Source organism: Cystoisospora suis (genome assembly GCF_002600585.1).
Source record: "Cystoisospora suis strain Wien I chromosome Unknown contig_750, whole genome shotgun sequence".
In the NCBI taxonomy this organism is placed as follows: Eukaryota; Apicomplexa; class Conoidasida; order Eucoccidiorida; family Sarcocystidae; genus Cystoisospora; species Cystoisospora suis.
Window position 1 is genome coordinate 57,025 of NW_027153551.1, and position 22,911 is coordinate 79,935.

At 55.3% G+C, this 22,911-nt stretch overlaps 2 protein-coding genes across 2 annotated transcripts in view; one reads left to right on the forward strand and one right to left on the reverse strand.

Annotated features, from left to right (window-relative positions):
- CSUI_001856 (atpase family associated with various cellular activities subfamily protein) overlaps nucleotides 1-12,962 on the reverse strand; it is a 42,823-nt gene extending 29,861 nt beyond the window's left edge. Inside the window, exons 1-6 of the mRNA XM_068062059.1 lie at nucleotides 9,026-12,962; nucleotides 4,753-8,199; nucleotides 4,244-4,603; nucleotides 3,209-3,510; nucleotides 2,553-2,649; nucleotides 109-2,435 (exon numbers count right to left, since the gene is read on the reverse strand). Of these exons, the coding sequence (XP_067925965.1) occupies nucleotides 109-2,435; nucleotides 2,553-2,649; nucleotides 3,209-3,510; nucleotides 4,244-4,603; nucleotides 4,753-8,199; nucleotides 9,026-11,597 (9,105 nt within the window). The 5' untranslated portion in view covers nucleotides 11,598-12,962. The remainder of the gene's footprint in view (nucleotides 1-108; nucleotides 2,436-2,552; nucleotides 2,650-3,208; nucleotides 3,511-4,243; nucleotides 4,604-4,752; nucleotides 8,200-9,025) is intronic.
- On the forward strand, nucleotides 12,868-19,693 carry CSUI_001857 (wd g-beta repeat-containing protein; the record flags this gene model as incomplete). The annotated part of the gene is made up of 7 exons (XM_068062060.1): nucleotides 12,868-14,505; nucleotides 14,915-15,165; nucleotides 15,854-15,925; nucleotides 17,019-17,089; nucleotides 18,261-18,456; nucleotides 18,946-19,136; nucleotides 19,593-19,693. Coding segments are annotated over exons 1-7 (1,839 nt in total), but the record flags the coding sequence as incomplete, so codon positions are not given.
- Between the last annotated feature and the right edge of the window lie 3,218 nt (nucleotides 19,694-22,911).

The window sequence follows — 22,911 nt, forward strand, 5'->3', positions numbered from 1 at the left end:
AGAAGACTGCAACCCTGCAGGCCCGTCAATCAGTTTTCCTGCTGATTCGCATAAACAGGACTGCAGCAGTTTCCTTTGCTGTGACACGAAGGCATGGAGAAAGCCGACCCAACTGAGAATATCCCGGACCGACAGACCCCGCTGCGCATGCCGATTAAACCACGACAAAGCTCTAAGGACTGCAGACGACACAAGACCGAGCAGCTCCTCCTCTTTGAGACGTTCGGCCGCGTTCGCGAGAACGACTTCCTTTGGGGTGCCTGGTGTGTCTGACGTCGGTCCGTCCATGACGACGTCCGCTTCACCTCGGCTGTCTCCCAACGAGCTTTCCCGGCTTCGCGCTATGCAATTCTGGTTGTCCGGCTCAGTCTCCCGCGCCGGTTGGATAGCATGTCTGAGCTCCAGAAGGGCGCTTACGACCGCTGCGCACTGTGTGGAGGAAAGACGGCGGTTAACAAGAGATACCGCATCGGGCGAATCGAAGTCAAATGAAGGAACAAAGATCTCCGTAAGGCGATTTCGTAGAGCAGGAGAGAGCTCCCGCTTACCAAAATCCCCGCCAGGATTCATCGTTGCAAAAAAGCGGAATGCCGGGTCGCCCTTGACAACCTCAACCTCCCCGCCCTTTTCACTCAGGACAATTTCTCGGCTGTCTTCTAGTGCGCAGTTGAGGCGCTCGAGTACTGCATCCTGAGCAAGGGAAATTTCGTCCAAAAGAAACATGCGACCCTGCTTCATTGCCCTTACAAGAGGCCCATCTTCCCATTCGAAAAGCTGCTGCGTTCGACGAACCGCATCAACCCACTCCGCACACTTTTGGGCTACAAGCCTTGCGTAGCTGTGACAGGCCCCCACATCAGCCAGCCGCGAACCGCTTTCTCCCTTCTCGGGCATATCGACTTCCTCGGCTTGCGCACTGCTGTTGTTAACATCGGCCTGAAAGGATACGAATTCATAATCACGGGCACTTCCGTCCTCTCGCACTGCAAGCCGCGACTCAGGCGCGGAACGGAGGGAAGCCAGATCTGAAGAGTCGCGAATGCCGCTACGCTCATATAGTTCCTTCTTTTCTCGGACTCGTGCATCCGGACTGTGGCCCCAACCACCCGGGACGCCACCAGCCTGATGATTCGAGTCTTCAACAACAGCCCCTGCCGATCGCGAGGCCGCGCTTGAAGCGAACGTGTCTTTTCTGCGAGACTTCGTCAATCGGGCTGCTTTATCCGAACTGATCGGATCCGGCGGCGAAAACGAGTGAGTGCCAGAGGCCTCGACTTTGCTGCTTTGTGAGCTCTCGGCGAAGCGTGTCCCATCCGCCATATGCACGTGGTGTTGATTAACTGTCGTTTCATCATCGGAATGCTCGCCTCGTGTCGACCACCGTCCGACCTCAGGGCTCTGACGTGATAACGATTTCAAAGACTTCCGGAGAGAGCACTTGATGGCACGGCACACCACTTCAGCGCACTCCACGTGGTCCCCGCCCGCTGCAGTCACAGCAGCGGCGGTTGCTTTGCGTGATCCAGTGAGAAACTTGAGCGGGCCGACAGCGTGGGTAGCAACAGCCTTTCTGAACCAGCCTGGCAAGGTCTGTGGCTCTGAATCTCTCGAGATCTGTCCATCGCTGCTGAAAGTAAGAAGTCTGGTGAGCTCCATCCGGAACCGATATTCGTCCTGTTGCGCAAGCTGAAGTTTGTCTCGGCCGAGCGGTTTCATTGCTCCTACCAAATCAGCCGCCTCCATCTGTAAGTAGCAGTTGAACATGCTCATGAGTCCAGTAGCACTGCGCGATACGGCGTCGCAAGCTGAGGACTGCCCGGTCATCCTCCTGGAATTCGCTGAGTCCCTGGTCGAGTTTGCTGGCTGGGCGGGGACGCCTTCAGGACAACCCGAAACCTCCTTCCTGTTACGCAGCGATGACGCAGTTGCAGAAGAGGAGCCCTGCGGCGTCGAGGCTTCCTGTATGCCAGGCAACTGAGTGGTAGATGCGGAAACGGCGAGTCGATCCTCCTCAACCCACGCTATAAGTTCGCATGTGGCTGTTTTCCCGCCGCCTGTTTCTCCCACAAGCAAGGCAGGCTCGTTGAAATCAACGCACCGGAGGAGGAGAGCGACGAGCCTACTCGAATCTTCGGTGAAGACAAAGGGCAGGCACGCAGGCAAGGCGCTGCGATTTTGTAAACAAGCGACGCGCATCTTCTCTTCCAGGCGGTTCCGGAACCGGACGACATACGGATCGTTGGCGTAGTTTACCGAGAGGTGCTTGGGATGTCGACTTGACGACTTAAGGCAGTGTCTTTCGATTGCCTGCCTGACCACTTCCCGTTCGTCGCTGTTCCGCAGGCGCTCCCCGATCAGGATCCATCCCTCCAGTGCGACCTCTTCCAGGGATGAGGGGGCAGGCGCCCCCGCGGCTCCAGCTTGGGAATGTTTTCCTGCAAATGCACAGGAGAGTTCCGGGGACGCGCATGCATCTAAACCGTGTCTGGAACATTTACCAGGCTCTTCTTGGGCAAGCTCCGCCGAAGACGAGAACTGGTAAAAACGCCTACCTTGGTTTGTCGTTGGTTCCGACCGCGACCCGCTTATGCGCCTTCCCCAGCGCAGAAGGTCACGAATTGTCATAAAACTGTGGACGCCAGAGAACACCTGCAGCAATCGCGAGCAAAGTGAACACAAAGCGCGATCTGAGTACAAGTGCAGAAGACGTCCGGAAGAGTACGAAACGCCAACCGAACGGCTGGTACTCCTTGGAGACAACAGCATGTTTTGCCCCCCAGGAAAATTTAGACTGCGCAGCGACTCCACCTGAGAAGACTGAGTTCAAAGAAACTGGGCTATAATGTTATGCCTCCAAGTATACCAGATTGTCCTTCGCAACAGCTACGCAATAATGCACACAACTACCTGCTTGTTGCCGCGCGAGGATGGCAGGAGAGAATTGCCACTCCGCTCGCAGGAACCTGACAATGTACGCAACGACCGCGCACAGGTCGATGAGTATGGCAGCTCGCAGGGCCTGACAATGTCCGCAACGACCCCGCACAGGTCGATGAGTATGGCCTCTGAATAGCCAAGATGTCCGGAGAGACCTGTTACAGAAACCACTGTTGTTAGTTGGCGCGCACTGAAATCCACGAGGAGCACGCCGGGTCAACGGTATCGAAGGTCCACGCCGGAATAAGGATCGTCAGGAGGCACCTCTTACCGAACTGCGAGAGCGTTTTGTTGACAGATCCGTGTAAGTGTCTAGCATCGCCTGCGCCCGTGAAATAGGTAAGCCGCATCGGTGCTGCAGCATGGTTAGAAGGTCAGAGGGGGAAAACTCATTGAAAAAGAGTTCCACAAAACGATTACGGAAAGCCTTCGACAAACTCTTCCTGCCTCCGTATAGGCCCACAGAGGAAGGGTTCTGGGTTGCAAAGAGCTGAAAGTCTGGGTGCGCCTTGACGGTCGTGTTAGTTTCTGATATGAACAGCTCTCGATTGTCGTCCAGCAACCGGTTCAAGCCTGAAGAGAGCACGGACATAACCACGGATTGCCAGATGACCCTTCGTACCCTCGTGGACCCCATTCGGTCAAAAGAAGACTCCACGAAAAGTAGCAACTGCATCATCGCATTGCCCTCACGGCCAGAACCAGCCAGACCTAGCCAGGCTTGGACGAGGTGCACGGCCTCCGGTGCCGTCGTTATAGCGTGCACATTGACCCGTCCGCAGCGTCTCCAGTAGCAGAAAAGAGCAGCCCCGGTGTTCGAACACCAGTGCTTCGCTGTCGGAAGACTGATCTTAGACATAGCACAACCTGCTGTCCCACCCATTCCGTGTTATTTTTGCGGTTTGCGAGACAGGCAATCGCTCCAAGCTTCCGGTCGCCTCTCCGGATGAACAGCCGAGCGGAGCAGGCGCGGGCAAAAGCTCGATGATCACCTTGATCACGCTTCGCAAACGGCAAAAGGACACACCCGTGTTGGCAGCCGGTCCCTGAACACTTTTTCCCCCAACCCCTGGGTAATCCCACGGTGAAAAAAGCAACTTTTTGTCCAAGCCACCTAGACGCGCACCGCAAAAAACCTTCTGTCAACCCAGACGCTCCCAGAAACAGCTATCCTTGTGGATTCACATCGGGCGCCCTCGAGTCGGCGGACAGACAAAGGTCAGCGGGCAGCGCAGGAGACACTCACCCCACCCGATGCTTGACCCTCATTCGTAGGCCTACTTCCCCGCGGCGCGTCGTCGCTTACCCTCGAGCACCTCGCTCGGCGCGAGATTGAGCTCATCAATAACCACCCAGGAGCCTTCTCGAGCTGCGCGTACCAGAGGACCCTCTTCAAAGACGATCTCGCCCTTTTCGTTGCACACGTACTGCCCGGTGTACTCTTGAACATCCGTGTGTTCGTGATTATTGATGCGAAGCAGCCCGTGCCCCGTAAGCTTCGCTAAGAACGACACAAGCGTCGTCTTGCCTGCGGAAGTTGGCCCTTCGAGCAGCAGGGCCGCCCGGCTGCCCGACAAGTGGCACGCGATAGTTCGAAGTTGGGTCCGGATAGAAGGCGTGACCACGAAATGCTCGTGTGCGGCCTCTAAATCGATTGGGAGAGGGCCTGAACGCATTGACAGCGAGCGAAAGCACGACCGCCGACCTGGACTTTGTGACGCTGTGACTAGTCTGGGGTACTGCTGTAAGCCCGTCACGAAAAGGCAGAGGGCTTCAACCACCAGGGCCAGTTGTGTGTCCCGGGTCTTGTCTTACCTGCCCTAATAAGATAGCCTTCAATCTTCACATACGTTATCTTCCCGTCCTCTCCACCTATCAGCGCCACGTCTGCTCTCCCGGCATTCTCCTCGCTCTCGGTACTCTTCTTTGCTTTCCCTCCCGCTGACAACGAAGTGTCGACACGCCTGACGACACCCAGGCGTTTTCGCAGGAGGTCTTCCACCACCTGCTTACTGTCCGGGAGCAGCGGCGCTGCAAAAGCAGACAAGACGCCGTCGGCCAAGGCCACATGCAAACCGGAGGGCTGGACCGGTCTTCGAACGGTCGCCGTAGCGTGTTTGAGAGCCCGGGCCAGAGTCCTGAGTGAAAACGAAGGTGGCCGGTGCGAGCCATCCAGTATTTGGTATTCCGCAGCAAGCAGGCGCAACTGCAGGTACACTTCAGCGACCGAGCGAGATGGCGGATGCGGTGCCAGAGGCGCCAGATAGCTATCCACGACCGCCGTGAGATCCTCAAGCTGCGTGAGTTCGTTGATGTACAGTTCCGTGAAACGGCAGCGAAAGTCCATCGGCAGCTCCTTCTTGCCGATTGACGGAGACGTGCCGCCGTCTAGATGTCGGTTCGCCTGCTTGCCACTCCTGGCCGTACCATCGTTCCCTCTCCGAGTGGACGTGGCGCTTGAGCTGGAACTTTCAATAACAGAATGGACGCAGCTCCGGGCAACGCGAGGAGGGTTCATGCAAACGAACAGGCGGAAATCCGGATGACGAGGCACTGACGGCTGACTGCTGTCCTCCAGAACGAGAAAAGGCTGGTCTGGATCATCAAGGACTGCAAGCAACCGCTGGAGGACATCGGCGGGTGCGAGATTGACTTCATCCAACAGCAGCCATTTACCCGTACGTATTGCGTCGACAAGGATTCCCTCCCGAAATGCAAAACGAAGGGGAGGCCTCGAGCTGGCGCTGGATCCCTTCCGTTGACCGTGCTTCTGAGTCTCTAGGGCTGGAGAACGGATTTCCGAAGGAACGAAAGAAGCGAGACCTACCTTCTCGAGGAAAGTCGCAAACGCTCGCGGACAAGGAGAGCTTCCAACAGCAACTCGGGGCTCGCGCAGCAACTCGTGACATCGACGACGGAGCTTCTCCCAGGCTATAGAGCCCACGACGGCAGCGTCATCATCAGGCTTACCCAGCGTAGAAGCCGTTCTTGGACCGTCCCCCGAGCGCTGCTCTGACTTTGTCTTAGCGCACCCCCCCCCAACCGCAAAAGCTTTCCTGGCTTTTTTCACGCTTTTCTCCCCCGAGGGGCGATCGACTGCCTCCGCCTTTGCTGACTGTAGATTTGCCGCTACTGTTCTATGTGACGTCGGAGGCTTTTGTCCGCAGTTCACCAATCCGTCGGGACCTCCCTTCGAGTCGTGATACTGGACCGCGGCGCCAGCAACAGCCGCAACCAACTGCAAAACACCGACAAAAGCTCTCCTCTGCAGAAGGTCTTCGCCTTTTGATGAGACTTGAGACAACCACGTCTCGACGCGGTCCTCGTTTTTTTCTGAATGTCCCACTTGCATCGCACTCGCTCGGCGCCCTTCCGCTCCAGACCCCGAGGAGCTCTTGCTGCCCCTGGAGATCTCTCCGTGCAGCTGTCCTTTCTCTTTACGCTTGCCGTCTTGCTGGCGTCTCCACTGATCACCGGCTATCGTACGAGAAACCCAGTGCCGTGTGTCAGCCCAGCGACGCAGAAGGGAAGCGCATTCCTGCCATACGACTTTTACATAGCGCGCCGGGTCTTCTTCCGGGCGCCAGGAGCCGACGAGATCCACCGCCTCACTGGACTCGCTGAAGTTGTAGACAACGACTTCTGCGCCTGCCAGCTCCCCCGCGTAGGACACAAGTGCTGTCTTGCCACAGCCGGTATCCCCCACCAGGAGCACTGGCTCATCGTGCATCACGCAACCAAGCACCTGCTGCAAGAGGCGGAGCTGAGATCCAGTCGGTGAGAACAAAGAACAACGGTGACCGTTTTTGACTTGGCGCAAACTGGCAAGGTGCTCTACTCTGGCAGAAGAAAAAAGAGTCTCCCGACATGCAGCACCGGCGTTTCCGCCTCTACTGCAAGCATGTTCGCCAGCAACGCAGCCAACATCTTCTCCGCGGGCGTCGCGCAACGGTGCCTTCTCCTTCGTCTTCGAGGCGCAGGTTGGAAGAACTTGCGAGCCCCTTTCAAGCCGCTTCACCGTGTAGACTCCTACTCTTACATGGTGGTCTCCTGTTTCAATTTGCGGAGTCTCCTCCCACATCAATTGCTTTACCAGATGCCTGTCCAGCTCCCACACAGACGCAAAGCGACAGGCAGCCTGAAGACGATCGTCCTCAGCACCTATGCACGCCAACAGAACCGAGATGGCAGCGCGGAGAACCTGGGAGCGAGTAGCTTCCGGCAGGCGACCCCGATAGAAAGATAAGCTATCTCCAGATCCCTGTTTCGCCTCCCTCTCGAGCCGACGACAGAGCTTAAGCAGGTCCCTCAACTGCGGTAAGCGGCGTCCTGGATCCTGAGAACCGTTTGCCCAACCCCGAGAAGTAGAGGGAGAACGCTTCTCGCCTACGCTCGCCCCACTGGTTCTGCTCCCGATGTCGGCGCATCCCGCATCCCCCGTGACGCTGGAGGCAGCCTCAAGCTGCTCCTCGGCTACTTTCGAGACGCCTGGGATTTTCGGGCCTGTAGAGTCCAAATCGAGGATGAACGCTCCGCAGGAATATGTGGCGCGAACAGCAGTGAGCAGACGATCGGTGATTGGTTCTAGCGACGGAAAAGCTTCTCTGACGATTCTGCGAATCTCACTGCTGCTTGGATGAGGGACATACAAAGCAGTCCAGGACCTCAGGAGAGGCGGGACCTCTGCCGCCGGCTCAAAAAGCTGGAGCAGCAATTTCTCTGCACGGTCCGGACATTCTCCCTCATCGCACATTTCCCGCTGTGAGCACAGTTCGCGAGGCAAACGCGTTGATACCACTCCTCCCAATTGGAGAGCCGTCGGCTCTCTTGACGACTTCTCACTTGGGTGGAGTTCATAACCATTGAGTTTCACCCCAGACCCGGACTCCTCCAACTTCACCGTCACCTGCTGTACTGGGTCCCCCGCTTGATCGGAAGGTCTGCGTCCCTCCCCGTGATCCTCGAGTGCTTGCAAGAGAGCGGAGACCGACCCTCTGTCTCCAGGTGCCACACCAACCGCCGGCTCTCTAGACGTGATCGTGACGAAGAGAGCGAAGTTGGGGTGAGCACGTATCACCCTCTGTTGCTCCTCGATCACCAATCTGCCCTCGGCAGCCAACGTCGCCAGCATTGCCACCACCCCCAGAGGCAGGCGGTGAACTTGCTCGAAAATGCACCATCGACCCTCGATCACGCAGCGCGTCAGAAGGCCGTCTTGCCAGGTGAAAAGGCTCGAGCCGTCGCGGCTGCACACCCAGGAGCCTGCAAGTTTTGAGTACAGCTCACCAAACGATTTACTAGTCGGTGGTGCCTTTTTGCTGGGCATTTGGATGCAAAGATGCACAGTAACGAACCGAGCCGTGTCCAGTTCAGAGAGCTCCTTTGCGGGGCGCAGTTCACGAACCATGGAGCCGAAACAAGGGCAAACCCCTTAGAATCAAGAAACCAAGACAACATTTTTATGTCACAGAGTGATAAAAAATGGACTGAGAACATTGTCGTGAGAACGACTGAGTAGCGCACCTCCGGTAAACAAGACAGCACTACAGCCATGGTGTTCTGCAAGTGACTGGCGTGGAAAGTGCACTGTGCCAGGGAGCGAGCCCATAGAGAACTTGGAGATCGTACAGGCAGGCCATGCTGAAAACCCGCGGACGCGAAGTCTCCGCTGCGCTGAGCTCTCCGCCAGCGAGGGGTTACACGGAAGCGGGTTCATTTTTTCAGCACGGCCCACCTGTCCAAAACAGCCCAACAATGAAGGCTGAGTCGCCTCACCCAGGGCGAGAACGAGCAACGGGAGACGTAAGCATAGCACCGCGAGCTGCTCGTAGGATCGATCATGCACAGTAAAACATGGTATTCAGAAGATACTGGCGCCATCTCACCTCACATCAAAAACTAAGAATGGCCCACAAAGTGCAGAGCAGCAACCGCACCTTGACCTGGAGAGACAGAGAGACAGTGCGTACACGTGTACTGACAGAATAACTGAAACTGTGACGCGGGATGACCAGGAGAGAGGTTTCTGCGAAGCTACATTTGTCGAAAACGCGCGAGGATCTTTTTTGTCGATTGACCAACCACTCACCTAGGAGCGTTTGTGCGTCCGCCTGGTCATCCAAAAAGAACGACACAGGAGCTTGCGATTGACAAAGCGCAGCAGCGGTCCACCGAACTAGAGCCGTCTTCCCTCCTCCACCAGGCCCGTGAAGAACCACGGCTGGCCTCCCACTCTGCCGCTCTCCGCAGCTCGTGCCCGCTGCCGTAGCGCAACAGCACTTCAGCCGGTCGACTAACGTCTGGGCTGTCAAGGTCTCAACTAGTGGCAGAAACGTCGTGAAGTGACTCTGCAGTCTCTTCGGGAGCGTACCCGGAGCGGTCGCGGGTGGAAACAGAGTACTGCGAGCAAGGTCAAAGAAAGGAGAGACTGAGGGGGGGGTGCGAGAGGGAGACAGCGGACAACATGGGGAGGTTCTGCAGTCCCCGAAGAATTCAAGAAGAGAACCTATGCCCTTTTTTCTTGCGCCGTCGACCGTAGAGATACTAGTAACCAAAGAAACAATTCTTGAGAATATGGGAGAGTGAGCAATCGCATGATTCTCTAAAAGGGAAGGGAGAAACGAAAGAGAGGAGAAAGCACCAAGACCCGCGCTTGACAAGACATGAATTCCTCCTTCGCACGAGGTACTCCGTAAAACAGAACAGAACTCGGTCGCCCGCAGATATTTGTCGTCAACACAACTGTCTTCCGTAGCATCCTCACGAAGGGACCGCGCCGAACATGCGGCGACGGGAGATAAGAAAGTCGTTGAATTGGCGGAACCCGAGGCCGAGGATACAAGCGGGCACGAAGACGGAGAATCGCAGAAAGCTCGCGAAGCAGACATCGTGGCCTTTTCAGGAGACGCGGCCTCACTGGCAGTGGAGACGCTCTCAGCCTGTTCGACCTCAGACAGCGCAATTTTTGCACTGTCACTTGCGCAACAGAGACCGTTGGCCATAAGCCGTTCATTGTCTCCCTGACCAGTCAGGAGTCGCAGGCACCGGGAAGCAAGAAGGCGCAGCAGGTCTCTCTTTCCCCCCACGACTAAACTCCTGCAAACACACAACAATGGTGATGAGCACCGGAGCTTGTCACGGAGGCTCAGTGCCCCGGTATCTGTACGGCTCGGGGAAATTGGATATATCCCGACGTCCGTTGAGGAGGAGGAGACGGCAACAGTAGCAGCGACATCGGAGAGAAGAAGACGACAAATAGTAACCAGGCACTGAGCCGCCCAGAAGTCTTCTTCTTCCAAAGCATCACGAACAAAAGAAAACTTTTCTTGTGAGTGGGCCACAGTATTTGAGCAGATATGACCGCCTAGATCTCGGCCCTCAGTTACACGGGCGCCCGGTTCGACTTCCTCCTGCTGTCCGGTCGTGACAGTAGTCGCTTCCTGTGAGCGTCCGTCTCTGGCCGGGACGGCCGAGGCATTGCTCGCCGCTTTCACTACGACACTGGAGCCGTCAGTTCCCTGCCAGCCCGTGCAGGTTGACAGGAGACGGGCCGCCTTTCTGGAATCTTTCAAGACGGACTTCTCCTGAGTTGACGGGAGGTCATCCAGCAGACTGAGGGAAAATCCTTCATCGTCTTCGGTACCTTCTCTTACAGTTGGAGCCCCTGACGCACACGCGCCTGGTCCGAGCAGCCACCCGAGATACCGAACTGCCGCGGGCGCCAAAAGCGAATCAGAAAGCACACGCCCCGCCAGAATGAATGCCCAGCCTTTGTAACTCTCTAGGTGGAGAGCACCGCACATTCTTGGGGAGCAAGGCGACGTGGGCGGCGACGCTGCAGAACAGCCTTTCTCGGAAGCACAAGCACGGTCCGTCGAGATGCGTTCCTGCTTTGGATCAGTGCAGTGTTTTTCAGCGGTTATAGTCGGACAGTCCAACCGTCTCTTTCTTCTTTGGGTCCCAGACGGGACAGATTTTGTAAAAAGCAACGCTGTGGCAATTGCTGTAGATAGGCGCGGACAATACTGCACTGCAATATCTGAGGTGAGGGGGTTAAGCAGAAGCTGCTCCAACAGAGACAAAAACCACCTCTCGCCAAGAGAAGACGCGGGGACAGAAGAAATTGGAGCGAGAAACGATGAGAAAGAAGAAGACGACGCTGTAGCCTTGAGGAGCTCGTTCCGACACGAGCATCCGTGTTTCAGGAGCCTTGGGAGCAGACCATCTTGTGCATGTTCGCTCTGCTTTACCGCAAAACCCGTGTTTGTCACTTCTCTCGGGACGTTACAACATGCAGTATCGGCGAGCTCGCCGCTTCCCTCTTCTGCGCTGCTCTCGCGAGCATTGAGTTTACACACTCTTCTTTTCCTCTGATTCTTGGATTCCTCAGCGCAAGGTGCCGCTGTCCGCTTTTCACCAATTCTCCTCTGTCTTTTGTGGCTCCTTTCTCCCGTCGGGGCGTCTCCTCCAACCGATACTGCCTGTTCCCTGGCGCGGTATAAGGGCTTCGAAGAACCCGGGAACTTCGAAGGCTCTGACAAGTGCTCAGAAGCTGATAACAGCTGGCAAGGACCGTCACGTCCGAGAAGGTCCTCTATGCGACGATCCAGCTCCTCTAGAAGAGCTTGTGCTAGAAAGAAAAAAGCTGGAGAACTCTCCATTTTACCAATCACCACGGAGAAGCGCTTGGTGACGACAGCGAGGGAAAACCGACTAAGGACTGACGGGAGTCCACATGCAGAATCCACTGGAATGCAGACACCAAACTAAAGCCCGGCCCGAGAGGAAGAGCAGCAACTCAAAAAAAGTCTTTCTCCAACGACAGGAGAGTAACAAAAGACAGTGACGCTCAGGAGCATCCGTCAGCTGGGAGTACGAAGGGAGCGCAGGCGACAGCGCAGTCTAAAGGAAAGAAGCTCCATGCCTCTCTGCAGTGGTGAAGTGACAAAGAGACGGAACAGACGACTGTGGCGCAAGTGTGACGATGAAACAAGAAAAAGAGACCCCTTTCACCCGAAACCTGCATACCCGGAAAGGGGTAAACTAGGGAACCGTCGATAACTAAGACAGTGTTCGCTTGCGCGAGGCGCGCTTTTCGCGTGACTCATTGATGCAAACAGAACCTGGAAACGACGCGCAGACAGACAAACTGGACGCCAAGTAAGTAGCGAACTGCTAACTCCTTACGAGAGGCACGGGATGTTCCGCTCCAGCACTAGTGCGTTCCACGCTCGTACGCGGTCTTCTACAGCAGCGGAGTCGTGCCTGTCCGTAGCACGGAGGGGAAACCGCGAACTAGAAGCGAAAAACTCGTCCCGTCCACTAGGCGAACGGGAAAGGGCCCTAAAATCCTAGCTGTTTCGGAAACTCATAGCCAAGCGAAATTAACTAGCCAAATGTAACTAAGAACCTCGGGCAGAAGCGGAGGGACACAGGAGCAAGTGGCATTGCTACAATACCCCCCGATCTGCGGTACGGGCAGACTGCGAGGACTCTGCACTCTGGTACCGGGGAGGGTTATATGTTTGTGAAGTGACAGCACGGGCGAAAGCAGCCCGGACCGGTGTAAGAAGAAAAGCCCCGGGGGGCTCGAGACCCGGGAAAAACTAGGTCACAGACAAACGGAAAGGAGGAGACTGGGATACAGCGAACTGTTGCAAAGGTACAGACAGAATACTGAACGGCCAACAGTGCAACTCGCAGGTCGGTCTATCTAGACTTTATTGCCGTTCTCCTGTACGAAGGTGCAGGCACTCCCGGAAAGCGAAACGCCGGGTGGGCCTGAGGCGACGAAATTGTTGGGTTCCCATGGAAGACGCCGACCGAGCGGGAAACACTGCGACGACTTGGTATTTCTTCGCCTCAACTGTGGGGCGCCTGCGGCAGGAGACCGCACAGGGGGGTTCGAGCGAATCACTGCCTTTTCCTTTCTTCAAAAAAGGTCGATACTATTCACGGGTGCGACCAGAGTACAGGGACAGAAGAAGCAGTAGCACGCAGCCCTCGATTTATCTTGACTCGATGGGACATAAGAAGAGAATTAGACATCCTTGCATGCCCTTGACGGCTTCCCTATCTGTATCGACAGCAGAACTAGCTGCGCTTTGTCTTGCATCGAGGAAGAAAAGCAGCCGTCGTGCGTTGAAGCCAGGGTGTGCCAAACTATCCTCTGTCCTGACCAAGCTCTACAGGCTCCCCCTTCCTTTTGCCATGCTGCAGAGTTACCCGTAGCGGACCCCTGCCTGGGTATTAATGTCTCGACGGTCTGCCTTGTTTTTCTGAATCTTCCAAACGATTTCCCCTCCCTTTTCGTGCGCACAATTGCGCTTGTTTCGTACATTCAGCGCTTGCTATGGTGCTCCACTCTCATGTTTTCTTTTTTCCCTAGAGTCCACTTGTTGCTTCCCTGGCAACAACTTCCGCACCCCCTTCAACACCCTCTGTCCTTCCTCACAGTCCGCAGCTTGTGATCGCTAGGATCTCACTTCTTAATACATGACGAGGACATGCCGCTGCGCAGGACTGTGTCCCTCCATTGGAGAGCATAGGCAGCGATCGCTGAACCCTTAGCTCGGACAACGTACTTCCTTGTAGCTTGTAACCTGATGGAAGATGGTTCGCCCGCCGGGTCTGTACGTTTCCCTCCCTTTCAATGCTGACTGTCTTGAGGTCTGGAGTCCCCAGTCTTTCTGTTGGTCCGGCCCCTTATCGCCCCGAAAAGAGTGTGATTTGTTCTGTCCGAGCTGTTTTCGGAATCAATTCTCAGACGTAACAGAGAAGAAGAAATTACCAGCACCAACGGACGCGGGCTGCGATACACTTGGGCCGCCCTCGAACCGACTTGCGTCTCCTCTTCGAACCCCTGGGAACACAATAGTCGGTCAGGATGAAATTCATTCCTGCCGAGGGTTGCCAGTCCAACCTCTCACGTGTCCTGTTTTGCCTCACAGCAGAGAGGGAGCAGCAACAGAGTCATTTGCGAAGCGGGAAGAGGAAAGTGTGGCCGCCTGTGGTATGTGGGGCGTTTTTGGTGTGGGAATGTACGAACTCGTCGAGGCTGAGGAGCGCCGGCGCAGAGGTGGGCTTGCTTTCTTCCGGGTGCGCAATCGGCGCACAAACCAGGCAGACGGAAAAGCAGATGGAGTGCTGACCTGCGAAGGAGACTGTGTGCAAGAGGCGGTTTTGAATACTGTTTCACAAACAAGCGGGTTGGGAGAGACCCTCCTGTGCGAATATTCGGCTCCGTCCTCCGATCTATGTCTCCGAGAAGTGGTGCTAAGGGGATCCCAGAAAGAGCCTGGTTCCTCACTTTGTGAAGAGCCTGCCTGCCGGTTAGGTTGTGACGGCGGCGCAGTACCCTCTCCCATAAATGACACAATGAGAGAACAACACGTGAAAACAGACGGGCAGGAAGCAGACGGAGTCACGGACTGGGCACGAAACCGGGAGAATCTGCTTTCTAATGTTGCGGTCGAGGAGCTCGGCACATTTGACGTTGGCGCTGGTCTGCTAGACTTCCGCTGGCTGCCCGCGGCTCACATCACTCCTGCAAGGATTGGTGTCGACGAGGTAGGTGCAGAGGCGAATAGGTGTGAGAGGCGCAAAGAACAATCAGTAAAGTGACTTTCTGGTGTTTACGCTGTTGAGTTCAACGGGGGTTGCGTATTTCTCTATTCCGGAAGGTGCCACAAATTTCGTCTTGTGTTTCGTCCGCGCGTGTTGTAAGTCCTCTGAGGGCCCGTCATTAGAGTAGTCGGAATAGAGCAGCAGGGCCGAAAAGTTGCTACAGTGATTCGAGAGAGGGTACTCAGTCCACTGTGCATCGAATACATCAGAAGAGCGGTGCTTGGTATGTTGAGAAAACCCGTCGAGTTCACTACACCCATCTGGAAGTAGCTCAAAGAGACTGGGGAGTATTGTGGATTTCTTACAAACAACTGTTTGTCCATTTAGTTTGTGTCGTCTCTCTTCCCTTCAGTCTTCCAGACCCCTTTCCGCCACTTCGTCCTGCAGGTGTTCCTCCGTGGTCGCAGCTGTAGGCTCTGATCGTGCATTGCATGTCCTCGTCGTACACCCTGGTTCTCCCGAGAGTACAGGAGAGAAGGGAAGACAGGCCAACAAATGTCAAGTCACGCAGGCCGCCTGCGTGTTGCTGTTGCCCCAAGAGTTGGAGAAGGAGTGCGGAGACGTCATTGGTGTTGCAGTGGATTCATTTATGGACGATGGCCGGTGAGCGCAGAGGAGAGCCTCCGTGGCGAGGTCTGGTTTCCAGGGAAAAGCGGGAGCCAACAGGGCATTTTCTGTGTATCGTTGAAGGACTCGGCAACGCAGCAGGAATGTGTGTCGGGTCTCGAGCTTTCTCGCACTGTCCCCTTCGTGTTGTGTCTTTTGTACCCCGCCTAGACGGAGCTGACAGTTGTGGCGGGGCAGACAGTCTTTGGTGCGGCCCCGAGCCACCGAATAGTGCGTGCTGTTGTTCCTTGGCCGGTGCTTTTGCCTAACATGCTGACTCAGCAGCCTGCGACTCTCTTGCCTTGCCTTAAGAAGGCTTCGGCTTGTTCGCTACAGTTCCGGCCGCCTCCCGTCCTGCTCCCCTTACTGGATGCAGCTGATAGATCAACGTCACTGTGAGTTGTCCCGAACCGCGACAAAAAGGTATAGGAATTTTTTGACGTTGAGCGGTCCGAAGCAGTTTGTTATTTTGAACAAACCCACTGGCACGTGTTAAGTGTCAGTCTGGATATCGTGTCGGGTTCTGGTCACTCGTTCTTCAGCTGCCGGAGATAGGTTCAGTAGGTGCGCTACCGCTGAGGCCGAAGCATTCAAAAGAAGAGGTGTCCACTTTTTTCGGTGAAGCGCACCGGAGCACGATCAAAATCTTTAGGGATGTGTCAATTTCTGTGGTCTCTGTGACAAGCCTGGTTGCAGCGTGCTGTTCGAATGGATATGCCAGCATAGTCAAGGATCTTGAGTTTGTCGATCTATCCTGGTACGTTGCTTCGCAATGTAGTTCTTCGGTGTGCTGCATTCGTCTTGTTGCACAGTGAAACACAGCTGGTCCCTGTTTGCACATTTCCTTCTCTGAAAACAGCACGTTCGCGTACGGTCGCAGTGAGAGCCTTATTTCTTGTGTTCACGGCATTCTGATAAAGAACTCCTGTTGCGCGGCGGTATGGCCTAAGAGCCGTAGTGCTGTCTTCACGGAAGGAGATGTATCCATCCTCACCTGGTGTGTGCCGGCATGGTACCTGCCAGTCTTAGCCCAGGGACCACTCCTGTCTAAAGAACGGATTTTCTTAGCATATTCAGCAGAGTTCCACTCTGGTAAGCAGGGACCTGAAGAAGTTTGGTGGGTCGAAGCGAGCCGTAGTTACCAGGGGTGCGGTGGCGTTGACGAGAACGTAGGGAAATGAGGGGTGAACGAGCTGGCCCGCTTTCTCACCGAGGCAAGATATGCCCATGTAATAACACTTCTCACTCCCGTGGATTTAGCTTTCCCTGTGGCTCTGCTTTCCCGGGGCGGATTCGGAGCGGGTGTGCTGTGAAAAATTTGTTTTCGGAGAGGACCTAGATCGGGACAGGCATGCGCTAGGCTTCGGCTGCAGTCCCATAAACACTTCTATCCGTGCGGGTAAGGCACACCCGCGGAACAAAGTTTTGCTACCCACAGCCACGGCGTTCTTCAGTCGACCCGTCCTGATAGCCGTAGCCTTCAACGCTGCTCTCGCTTGTGAGATGAGGTCCGTGGCTTTTTATGGGATGCCGCTCCCTTCGCCACCATTTGCGGGGTCATGAGCTTTTTTCAAGCAGTTGTGCGTGCGACTCGGGGGGGCGCTATTATCTGGCTGCCTTTACTAGTTGTGTGCTCAAAGGAGACTTGTCAGTTTGGATAATGCTGTCGGACCCTGCTGCTCTCCGTGCCTGGGACGTGAACAGAGGCTAGAACTGGCTCTGCGCTTCACCCGGTTGCCCCTGGGGGCTGCAGGACACTGGCGATACATCACATTGCATTTGCTGACGAGAGGTGTTCCTTGCTCAGAGGCTGAAGCCGTTTGCTGTCGTCTTCTATGCTTCTACTCTAGGAAAGCACATGACATCGAGACGTGGTGTATTGTCTTCGATCCGCATAGCCGCGGCAACGTCCTTGCCACAGGTCAGGACCTTCTTCATACGGCGCGCTGGCAGATACCTTGCTTCTTTTTCTTGCATTGTTAGCCGTTGATGAATGGTTGACACTGTTCCAAGCCACTCGCTACAACTGTGATTGCCTGAATGCGTTGCCGTTGCGCGTGTTCGGTCTTGCACGTTCTTCGGGTTACTTTTTCACACTGTTTCGGTACAAGAGTGTATGGATGTTCCAAGGCCCCACCTGCGGAGAAACTCTCGATGGCATACCATTGAATCTGTCTCGTGAGTGGGCTGCGGCCGGAGCGAGGCCTGAGTGTGTGGCGCCCTTCCGTCCATCGCAGTTGCTACCAACTCCGCGAGCAAGCGATGACGTTCTGGTGCTTACGATTAGAGTGTGAGTTGCATTCATTCCTGTTTTCGTCATTGTCTTCTCGTTTCTATACCTGTACCGTGCTACCTAATATTTCTTGCCTTAAGCGTCCGCTTTGTCAACGTGGAGGGCGGACCGCCATGATGCAGAGAGAGAAGATTCTCGCAGAGTGAGGACATTGCTCTTGAAGAAACACCATGTGCTCTATGCCGACACTTCTAGTTGGGTAAAAGGTGGCCGTCTCACCTCTAACCCTACCTAGCTATTCGTCATTCATCCGGGCAACTTCTTGTTCCTTCGGGACGCTTCGGCTGGTTCGTTAGGACCGCAGCCGCGCGCGTCCCTATTTAATTTTGGCAGAGAGCGATGGGGCGCTCGGAAGCGGTGCCGTTGCCAAAGTGTGTTTTGGGGGCGGCAGACTTTCAAGACGTGCGCCCCGGCGGCGACAGTGTCTTGGGTGTCTCATATTCACTGAATGTGTCAGGCTGCTCTTTCTCTCGGAGATGACCGCATTCAGTTGAAGGACGTTCCCGTGGCACAGCGGCACTCACTCTGTATCTGTACTATTCACATTTCACAAAGCAGTCTGGGCCTGCTGGCTGTGGCCAAAACGTACAGGTGGCAGTATGAAGCTGCACCTGCTCCTCATCACGCCCTGGCAATCTCACTTGCTGTGTGCTGTTTGCGCGGCTGCGCTGCTGTCAACTACGAGAGGTAAGGTGTGCTCGCTGCCTGCCGGGAGGGGCGGTCTTGCCGTTATCAGCGGCGGTACACTGCGCCTTCTTGCGTCCAGGCTGTCGCGCTCTGTGTCGACCTTTCCGCGCAGGTGCAGACGATTGTACCGTGTGCTTGTGGGATATCCGATGCGGCTTTGGGAACAAAGGAAGCAAGTGTGGGGGCCTCGCTGCCGAGGAGACGGGTGTATCAGCTACCTGCTCATTTCGAAACCATCGCAGCCATTCCATGGGCGTCACTGCGGCGACCTTCTGCTGCTCTGATCCCCATCTGATCCTTACAGGGAGGCAAGCGCTGCGACCTATTCACTGAGCAGGGAGGCCCGCAACGTCGCTAAGACGTGCTGCAACCAGTGGCTCCCCACTTACATTTATCACCTTTCTTCGTGAACTTTGCACGAACGCTTGTTCTTCGATCGCGAGCAGAACAGTCGCAGAAGGGGGGAGTATTGAACCGGGGCCGTCGTTGTGCCAGTGAGCTTCAGCAGGTTCGATATGTGTGCAGTGGAGCTTCTGGACGCCGAACACGTCAGCTGCTTTCTGTAAAACAGTCCTCCACTCATAGTGGTTTAATGGACTCGGCGTCTGCTCTTGTGACTACTCTTTCAGTTAGACTTGCGTAGCACGGGTTGTTGACGATATCGGGTCTCGGGGGACACGCAGGATTTCTGTGGCTGGAGAGTTGAGTACGTGCTACTCAAAGTACTCGACACTTGAGGGAGTGATTCGAACTAGAGTTTTTCAACCCGTTGCGGGCGTGTTGTGAGTTGCCAACAGCTATGACGAGAACGTGCGCGTGTTTGACCGAAGACAGCTGCACACGGCCGTTGACTCTTTCAAGGTTTCTGGAGGTGTGTGGCGACTGAAGTGGAGTTCGTTTCCGTCAGGAAACGCCGAAGACCGTCTGTTGCTGGTGGCCGCGTGCCACGGAGGTTGTGAGGTTTGGAAGGCGTCTCCAGGCGGCCAAGGTGAGCACTCTGGATCAGCCGGGCATGGCCGAAAGCGAGAGCAGCGTGCGATAGTTAGGGTTCACTCAGCGGAACGCAAGTCTCGCTGTCCGACAGTAGCGCTGAGGCAGACTAGACAGATGCAAGAGTATCGGTAGGCCGCTCAAACCTCAAATGGGGATGCCTACGGTTCCTGGAGCCTGTTCAGTTGCGTTGATTTCAGCGGGGTCATCAGCTGCTAGCGCGGCCCAACGCCGCACACTTTTTACGTACCGGTATGCTTCGGGTGACACGACCAGCGGTCTGGTTTCTTTCTTCGACGAGACCGCTCTCTGGGGGAGCATCGGACGCCAGTCATGTTCTTATAACGCCCTAGCTCCTTGGCGTTGTCCAGTGCATCCGCAAACTAGGAATGATTGTCTCATTTGTGACATACCAGGTCTGCTGCGTGATCCCGCTTCTCCGGGTTACCCATAGGCTTCAAACGGCTGGCTCACTTTTCAGGCCATGAATCCATGGCATACGGAATTGCAGCCTTGCCCGTATGTGCTGGCGCTACGGCCGGGAGCTTGGCTGCGACGCACTCGGTCCGCTCGCCTGTGGCCCCGCCGCTGAGAGGGAACGGCTCGCTTTCGGATAGTGATCTCTTCCTCTCCTGCAGCTTTTACGACCGACTTCTTGCGGCGTGGTGACTCTTCGGCAAGAGCAGCAGGCAGGTTCCATGCTGCCCGTGCATGCGTATGGCTTGGAGTATATCCCGGGGCGTACAGGTTCCCGCCTTAAAGATGTTAACGTTCGACTTTGTGGCAGCACCTTGACCAGCGTATGAGCCAGCGCCGCCACTCGTCGAGGCGGCTGTACAGTTCTTTCGTTGTTTGATACAGTCTCAGAAGAATTATGTCTGTAGTTGTCCTAGCACAGAGTAGGCTTGGACGCGTGGTAGGAGGGACCGTGGTCGAAAGGGGCTCAGATCTATGTCGGCATGATGCACTCCCACCAGCAAGGTCGCCCGGGCCTTTGAACGGAGACGTCGTCCGACAGCAGTAGTGCATGAGAGACAAAACTATGGAACTAAAGCGTTGTGAGGAGTTACTGCAAGTTAGCGTCTGAGACAGTGCTGTCACACACGATGTCCAGGCCGTAACCGGTATCCAACAAAAGACAGCTTCGGCGGCGCAGACCTGCTGCTTTCAAGTTAGGCTGACCGTGGACAGGCAGAGGGTACCCTCAAGGCTGCGCAGGACGGCATCAGGCGAAGGTCTCTGCGACTTCCAGGGTCTGGCGCCGCCAAACTGCATATGGCCCATGTCCTCAGACGGATATGTGACATGACGTAACTCTGCAGGCCGAGGTGTCACCGGTCAGACAAGACTGGGTAGGCGCTTGAAGAGTAGTACGCGCGGTCACAATGCAGCCCCGAACCTCCCATAGAACGGCGTGACTGCGACCTGGCCGGAGGGACGGAGGGTCTACCAGACGGCATACTGCTCAGATGGGGACAAACAGACTTTCACAGGTCGCCCCGGGCATCCTGGTGGTCTTCCGTGGGCGACCAGAGAAGAATGAAACATAGCTTCCCGAAGACAGCCGAGGCAGTGTACCTGAGTTGCACCACATAAGGCAAAGTCTCCTACAGGGCTATATAACTGACTGCTGATTTGCTTCAGCAAACAACTATCCTGCCGCAAATTCCTGTTGTCCTCGGGGTAGATGGCACAAGAAACCGCTGGACAGTGCCAGCTGTCCTGCGCACCGCCACCAGTGATAACATGCTTCGTGAGGTCAAGGCTACGTCAGACACTCTAGCCACAGTCAAGTGCGAGTCTCAGAGCTTATCGGTCGCGACATGGTGCCCCTGCATTGCGTATGTGGCAATCTCTCGGACTTCGCTGTGTCTTTCTACGACTAATGGTTTCGCTTAGAGGCCCTGATGAAAGAGGTCTCACAGGAACTTGTATGTAGCACGTCACTATAGATGCTCTAGTCATTCTACCTCCCACCGAAGAAAGGTAACTCTGCAGAGCAACAAGGTTCAGCTTCGTGGGGTGCATATCACAGGGATAACTCTCAGCCGCAACGGCGCAGACAGTAGGGGCCCACGCAAGTGAGCTGGCGATAAATCTGAGTGGCGCGACAATGGTTTTTGAGCCGTTGTCTGTCGCTTTCGCCATAGTTGCATGGGTGTATTGTCGGGGAAGCAGTCTGTTCCGGGCAATGTTACGGGGCCTCTCCGGAAAGGTATCCTGTGATCCGGGATTGGCTGTTGTACTAGTCGAATATGTTGGACTACCATTTCGCGTCAGTGTCACATGTTTGTGCTTGTGGGTTTACAATCGTTCAGTGAAACGGCTATCATTTTGTACTACAGGCGATCACCGGACGGTACTTTGATCACCTACGTACCAGTAACTAACGCCGGTCCGAGAGCAGTTTCGAAAAGGCTAGCTCCCACGACTGGATCTATGTGTACTGATCGCTGTGCCTCTTTTTCGCCCGTGCACCTCAGTGCAGGTGACGTCGTTTTATACGACCTTCATTTACTCCCTTCTTACATCTAACAGTAGAGACTGCGGATGTTGAGAGCTAGGAATGTATAGCATGAACGTGGTTAGACATTTTTTTTTTTGCTTTTCCTGATGCTTAGGTGTACGCCCGCAGGGCGCGAGCACCTGGAACCAACCTGCTCTGCAAATTTCCAACCGGTGGGCCGTTCCTCTCTAGACCTAGTAGAATTTGGATATGATGTAGCGCTTGAGTGAGTGAATGAGGAGTTACATGCCATAGTGCAGCTCCTTGTCGCAGACGTGTCCGTACATTACATGCAGTGGCCGAAATCGACTACGGCGTCCATGCCATAGTCAAATATTTGTAGAAATTTCAGGCGCACGCCTTCTCACACTGCTCCAGTCTTCTTAGTAACTGGCATTGGACGCTGAGCAAAACCGCGTCAGCGGGTGGCATTCAGGTGAGAGAGCTCCGAGGAGCGTTGTATTGTTCCTTCGAATCCCCACGAGAGTACTGCACCGCCGCTGCAGAGGGGAATGAAAGTATAGATTTTTTTGTAGAATACTGAAGCAGCTCGAGGTTTATATTCATTATAGTAATGTGCAGAGCCTACGGGCAGCAGTCCAGTGAGGCGAAGCAAGGTTACACGAGAATTCCGATGCACTGCTGGAGAGAGTTTAGTCAGCCGTCCTTTGGTTGTTGCGAACCGTTCTCTCCCTTGAAACTACAGCTGAATGCCCTTGTTATCGTGTGCCACAATAATCTTTTCTTCATCACTGCTCATATTTTCTCAGCACGGAATGTACCTAAGTGGTTGCGAACAGTGCCCCGAGCCCTCGATGCGGCAGACAGTCGGCGTACTGAAGGCACTGATCAGCGAGTCGCTGCGTGTCGTGAGCGCAAGAGAACCAGAGAAGAAGCGGCTTCAGAGCAGCTGGGAACGATCCAATAAACACTATACAAGAGTGCCGTCCCGGGATGGGTCCCAATGTCGCATTTGGTATGGTGTATGGCGGATCACCCCCGCCCCCGCTGAAGCTGGTACAGCCTTCCGGGATTCCGAGAACTCCCCTCCTATGGAGACAAAAGAGTAACTCCACGTGTACTGCAGACCACCATTACGGAGCCATGCCTTTGGCCGCCTCAGCATCAGGCAGACGGTCCTAGACACTCTGGAGCTACAGGAAGAACGAACTATGAATGTGCCAGGTTATACCGAGTGTGCTCTGAGTCGGGGGGGTGCACGACCAACCGGCAAGCTTTGGCAGTTGTGGCGGTTGAGCAGTGGTTC